The 5837-nt window shown below is 43.1% G+C and overlaps 1 protein-coding gene across 3 annotated transcripts; it reads right to left on the bottom strand.

The window, feature by feature from the left end:
- Window positions 1-1847: 1847 nt before the first annotated feature.
- Window positions 1848-5831, bottom strand: LOC119275891 (O-fucosyltransferase 30-like). 3 transcript variants are annotated; one of them, XR_005135953.1, is made up of 3 exons: window positions 5342-5831; window positions 3726-4961; window positions 1848-1971 (listed from the first exon to the last, which is right to left on the bottom strand). XR_005135953.1 is itself a non-coding variant. In XM_037556829.1 (2 exons), the coding sequence occupies exons 1-2, from the start codon at window positions 5782-5784 to the stop codon at window positions 3896-3898; spliced, it is 1509 nt and encodes a 502-aa protein (XP_037412726.1). In that variant the 5' UTR covers window positions 5785-5831; the 3' UTR covers window positions 3281-3895. The 3 variants fall into 3 exon arrangements, 1 of the variants encoding a protein (XP_037412726.1); XR_005135949.1 differs by lacking the exon at window positions 1848-1971 and adding an exon at window positions 3281-3599; XM_037556829.1 differs by lacking the exon at window positions 1848-1971 and having other exon boundaries at window positions 3281-4961.
- Window positions 5832-5837: the final 6 nt, after the last annotated feature.

Below are 5837 nucleotides of genomic sequence, written 5' to 3'. Positions count from 1 at the left end.
AGACAGGGAAAAACAGGGGAGAAAAGAAAGCATCGAGCAGTGGTAGCCGTGGTAGTAGGAGTGGTACTACCGCCTACAGGCGGCACTACCGCCCTAACTACCGCTACCACATCCGCCCAATTTACTGGGGACAAACGAGTACCACGGTAGTACCCGAAGGAACCACCGTAGATCTTGAGGCCCCATCCACGAACGGTAGTGCGCGTGGTGGTTGCAGCGGTACTACCGCCTATGGGCAGCGGTAGTACCACTGAAGCCAGCGGTACTACCGCTTGTGGCTCTTCTCCCCTCCTTTGATGCAACCGGAGGACAACTCCAAATGAACGGAAATTATTGGTGGGTGCTATATGAGTGTGTACGTGATGATTCCACCCAAACCTTTCCGATGCGGACCCCTCTTGATAGTACGGTTTTCCCTACGACTCAAGTCCAACAGAAAAGAAATGCGGGAAAGAAAACTGTCTTCTCTTGAAACTCCGAGGGGCACTAATCATTTTGTGCCATATGCTTGATATACTGAAAAAGCTCAATGCACACGATTAGTCCGCAAACATGTTGTCATAAATCACCAAAACCACTTAGGGAGAAATATGCCCTAACACCTGTGGCGCGGAGTTTGCATCCACTCTACTACAAAGTAGCAGTAGCACAGGTCAAATAAGGGGCGCCACTACTAAGTTGTTCCCCATAGAGATAACACCATCAGACACAATTGCTAACAAGGAAAATATCAAGGAAATATTACACATCACAAACAATTTTAGTTTTCCCTATGTGTGCGGTCCTTCCTGGAATCGCACCTGATTCTCTATAGCGGGCTATTATGGAACACCCATCCCATCGCACACATTTTGTTAGGGTATGTGATGCCACCCCCGATCGCCAACCCAAAACTCTATGCGATGGGTGGCTTCAATCATGTGCATAGGCCATAGTTGTACTAGTGTAAGTTGTAGATGCCAGTGATTCCTTACATTGTGATTCACAAATAAAAATTAACATAAAATCACTTTATTGTTTTGCAATAGAATTATTCTTGGATTATGCAAATTAAGATATTTAGTATTTTGTGCCTAATGGAGGTGAATTTCATCTGTCAATATTAAAGGCCGTACATCAAAATACCTATTGTTGTGTTCACAAAGAAGCAAGCTAATTGAACATGAACATATTCATATTCCAACTTATTATTCAATGATGAAAATTAAGCAGAAAAATGATAGCATATAAATACAAATACGTAGATGGTATATACATGACATATGCTAATAAATAACACCGGTAGTTGGACTAGGTTGTAGTATCCCAAAACATTAGAGAGTTTATCTATATATTTTATGAGTTCCTGAAAATCCAGGATAGCCATGAATGACCATACCAAAAATAAGAAAACCAAATATGGTTAGCCATGATAGTCTTAATATAAAAGGACACCAAAGAAGGGAACTCATTACAGCTTGGTCGAAAGATTGGTACGAAGGTATATTTACATTTATTAATCAAATTACATACGGATTCATCATCTGAAAATCCTATATAATGGTTGTCCACTAGATGAGCAAACTCAAAGAATCACTAGTACGAAGCAAAGAAAATATCCGACCGCAGTTAGCACAATGGCCATTCTCAAGAAGTCAAGCTCGTTGTTTCTTCTTGCCCTTCTTGTTGCACTTTTACTTGTCTCATCCTCCTACTCATCCAGAGATGTTATCAGTATGTAATGCTTATCGTCATCTATAATAGCCTATTTCACATAAAATTTGACATGGATTCTACTCCCTCCGTTCTAAAATAGATGACTCAACCTTATACTATGTTTATACAAAAGTTAGTATAAGGTTGAGTCATCTATTTTGATTGTGATGTTCTTGTGGTGCTTGGAAATTGTGTGATGTGTGAAGGAGGGATGAAGGCGGCGATGCAACCTATGGGAATTCGGTGTTCTCCATTGAGGGGATGTAATTCTCCATCCTGCATGAGTCAGTGTGGCGGTGAGGGGTATTGCCAGCGTCAAGCTAACCGACCCTACTGTTGTTGTCCCACACTAAACAAGACCCCTCAAAAGACAAATTGATATACTTGGATTGCACTCTAATCATCTGAGCACCTCCTTAATGAACTACCCATGCTTCTTTACAAATTCCTCATGTGAGTTACAAATAAAGTTGTAATAGGCAACAAATTTATGTTTGCATATTTGTATCCATGTCAACCGATTTATCAATACGCCGTCATGCCCCTTAACTAAAATTCGAATCACGTATTGAACCAAACTTAGCTTTTAAACTGCACCATATCTTGGACAATATTTTGGCCGGTTTAACATTCAATAAATCCACCAGACAAGATTAGAATATTGCAGGGTTAGACTGTCGAGTGTCGAACGACATTTTGGGTTCAATTCTACTGACATCAGAAATAACAATTAAGTCGGCCTAAAATGGGACCCTTTTATCATGAATGTTCTTCATATAATTAAAGCAAACAAATTTGATTTTTGGTCATCTCCATCGAAGGTTGTATGCAATCTGGCAGCCAAAATAAGATAAATGTTTCAAAAATCAGGTCCAAATATCACAAGAATATCCGACTATGTAACAACGTAATCTAACCTATATTTGTTATTCATTGGAATATCCATGCCATGGCTTGATGCACAAGACCCGGGAGCTAGGGTGCTCACCTTATTTGGTTCGGTGAGGGGCAAAGAGATGAACGAGTCCCACCTAAGTGACACAATGATTTTACACATGTTTGGGTTGATCTAAAGCGTAAAACCCTACGCCCTGCTTGGTTGGTTTGATGGTTGTGATGAACATTTGTTACAAGGTGTGCTTTACATTACCCGGCCTTGCCGGTACTAGGAAATGCAGTACCATATATGGGGTTTCTTCCTATTCTAACATCCAAACTGTTTTCAGCCCAACCCTGATCTAGATAGCTCAGGCCTCCCTTTATAGTGATAAGGGGTTGCCATAGTAGCTACTGTCAACAACTAAGTGGTTGCCTGGTAGAACTTCCATCGCAGTAAGTCACAGGCATGTGGCGCCTTTGTTGACTTTGGGGCAAGCCATAATGCATGGACTGGCAAGCCATAATGCATGTATATATGGTCCTAGACATGTCATACTGTAGAATAACTGTACGCCAGAATGTTCCTACGGTGATTGATCGCAAGCCTAAGCCTACAGAGTTGAAAATCTTAGCCAAAAGAGAATCGAGATTAACTCATTTTCAAGAAAAGAAAAAAGAAGTGTTGCAATGATCAACAGTCAAAATATAAGTGTATAATTATGTGTGAGACGCAGCATCAAGGGGTAGAAGTTTCTATTGATAGAAATAACTGAATAACTCACTAGCAAATGATGATTTCTAGCTAAGCCAAGCTTCTGGGACTACTACAGCTTGTTTATCACTGTAAGTTGTGCATCACAGTACAGTTAGATATACACAAATAGTTAGTTTTCTTCACTCATTTCCTTATAAAAAAAAACTTGCTAAACAAGGACATGCATGGATGATGAATCTGTAACAAGAAGAGAGCCCATGAAATCTGTTCAATTCCAACAGTCGTCTACACAAGCTATCTCTGTCCTCGCCTGTCATGACAAAATTGGAGGATGAAATGCAACATAATTTAGGCACAGCTCGCAGACAATGAACCTTGTCTATCTAGGCAACTGAAACAAAGGAAAAGAGAGAGAGTGGTTTGAATTTTAATATACCGCTGTAGATGCTCAACATTGTAGGGTCGTAGAACCTGAGCATGAAACTGGTTTCCCAGTCTCTAGTCTGCAATGATTCAGCTCTCTGTAGTGCAACAGCCCCCACTGAATTAACTCGTTAAGTAGCATCGGTTAGTTTTCTGGCAGCTTGCACAAATGATGTAGTTCTCCTACAATTTGCACACATTGTTCTTCCTCATTGTTTCTATACTTCCTGCTATGGTTGATCCAGCAGTCCCCACAAATCCGAGTGATGCACAGCTGCAAACAGATTCTTCGACGTATAATAAAATTTCCGGTAGTTGAACTGGATCACAATCCTTGTTCGTGTTTCCTCTGATCTCTGGAAGGAATCCAGACCTTATGCCATGTTCAGCAGCCATAAGCTTCTCGGCAGTCTGCAGAACATCATTTTCCTTGAGGGTGTACAGTTGATATTTCCCATCTTTTGCAATATCTGCGAGATAGGTTTTCGTCCAGTTTGCTCTGGGAAGATCAGTCATGAGGAAAATGTGAACAGAACCACTGTTCTTGTTTGTCTTCATTTCCACCTCAAGAGATTTCAGCTTCTCCTTAAGGGCAGAAAAGGTAGATTTCCAGTGATTCTTAAATTGGCCATCTAATAATCTTAGTTGCGCACAAAGAAAAGGCTCCTTAATCTTGCTCTTAGCAAGCTCCGTCCCTGCAGCCATGATCTCTGGGGCAAAAGGAAGGAACTCAATTTTCTCAAGTAGATTCTGTAATCTATGATCCTTTGGTGATTCATGGATATCAAAATAAGACTCTGATCCCTTGTATGGTGCTGAAAAAAGTGTCCCGAAGGCCAACAAGGTAGCATCCTCAGCTTTATTACCAGGCCCTAAACTCTTGTATATATCTTTACGCCTCCTAACATATGATATCCTCTTCTTCCTTTTTAACTCTTCATCTGGTTGAAACGAATCCAGTGCTCTATCATTATTCTCCTGATATGTCCAGACCGTTGTTCTACAATCATCCTGAACAGGATACACACAACCACTACTTTCACTGCCTTCTAAACCAGACAGCAAAGATCGGCATCTGTCATAGTCACTTGGCAATGATCCACCACCAGAAACAGAACAGCACAACCCAGAAAAGCAAGTTTTCCGCATATCTACACCGCACCATAATGAAACAAACACCCTGAAATCAATTGTCTTAACCAAAGGCTTCAGTGGGGACAGATCAACTATGTCACCCATCGAAACATACCTGAAACGTAAAAGGTGAACATGGAAACCTATTATGAACACAGCAAACTAGAAAAATTATATCACTATTGTGCTAATCAGAAAAGTGAGTACTCTGCCAGTGTAAGTGTGTAACAACCACATTACATCTATATATTCAAACTCCTCTTGGCAGCAATCTCACCGTACTGGAGTCTCCATCAATTACGAAAAAGAATCAGTGTGATTCTAAATCATGAAAATTGCCTAGCATTCTTACATTTTGGTGTTTGCATTGTTAACATTGTAATGAAGCTCTAATATCTCGCAACATGATTGATTTTACTAAAGAATATCGTGATCTTCCAAACAATCAGTAAACCGGGCAGACGCAACGCAGAGAAGGTGTGGTATGGGCTTTACCTCTGCTCCCGGAGGAGCTGCATGGCGTGGTCCCAGACGGCGGCTCGGAGATCGGAGGGTTCGGCGACCCTGAACTTGGGGCAGCTCCCGAGGGCGACGGCGTGGTGGTCGAGCACGGGGGGCACGACGAGGGTGCGGTTGAGCAGCGCGGCCGCCACCGCAGCGTTCCGCAGCTCGCCCACCTGGTTGCTGAACCCGCTGTGCGGCGCGTACCACAGGAACCTCTCTCCCTCCAGCTCCGCCGAGCGCCCACACCTCAGGGTGCCGCCGCCAGTGCCGGGGGCGGAGGCGGAGAAGGGGAGGAGGGAGCGGAGCAGGGAGGAGTAGGCGGAGGAGAGCAGGAGGGATGCCGGAAGGAGGAGGAAAAAGATGGCCACGAGTAGCGGCACGTGCGACCGTGCGCTCCGCCTGCGCCACCGACCGCGGTTCGCCGGCAGGTCCATCTCGCCGGCGGCCACCGGCAGATCGATCGGATCTTACGGTTGCACCCGATACC

Source organism: Triticum dicoccoides, chromosome 1A (genome assembly GCF_002162155.2).
Source record: "Triticum dicoccoides isolate Atlit2015 ecotype Zavitan chromosome 1A, WEW_v2.0, whole genome shotgun sequence".
Lineage (NCBI taxonomy): Eukaryota > Viridiplantae > Streptophyta > Magnoliopsida > Poales > Poaceae > Triticum > Triticum dicoccoides.
This window is presented reverse-complemented; position numbering and strand designations above follow the sequence as displayed.

Coding starts and splice junctions, on each gene's coding strand:
- LOC119275891 (XM_037556829.1), bottom strand. CDS start 5,784: ATGGACCTGCCGGCGAACCGCGGTCGGTGGCGCAGGCGGAGCGCACGG. Junction 4,962..5,341: donor CAGCTCCTCCGGGAGCAGAG/GTAAAGCCCATA, acceptor TTTACGTTTCAG/GTATGTTTCGATGGGTGACA.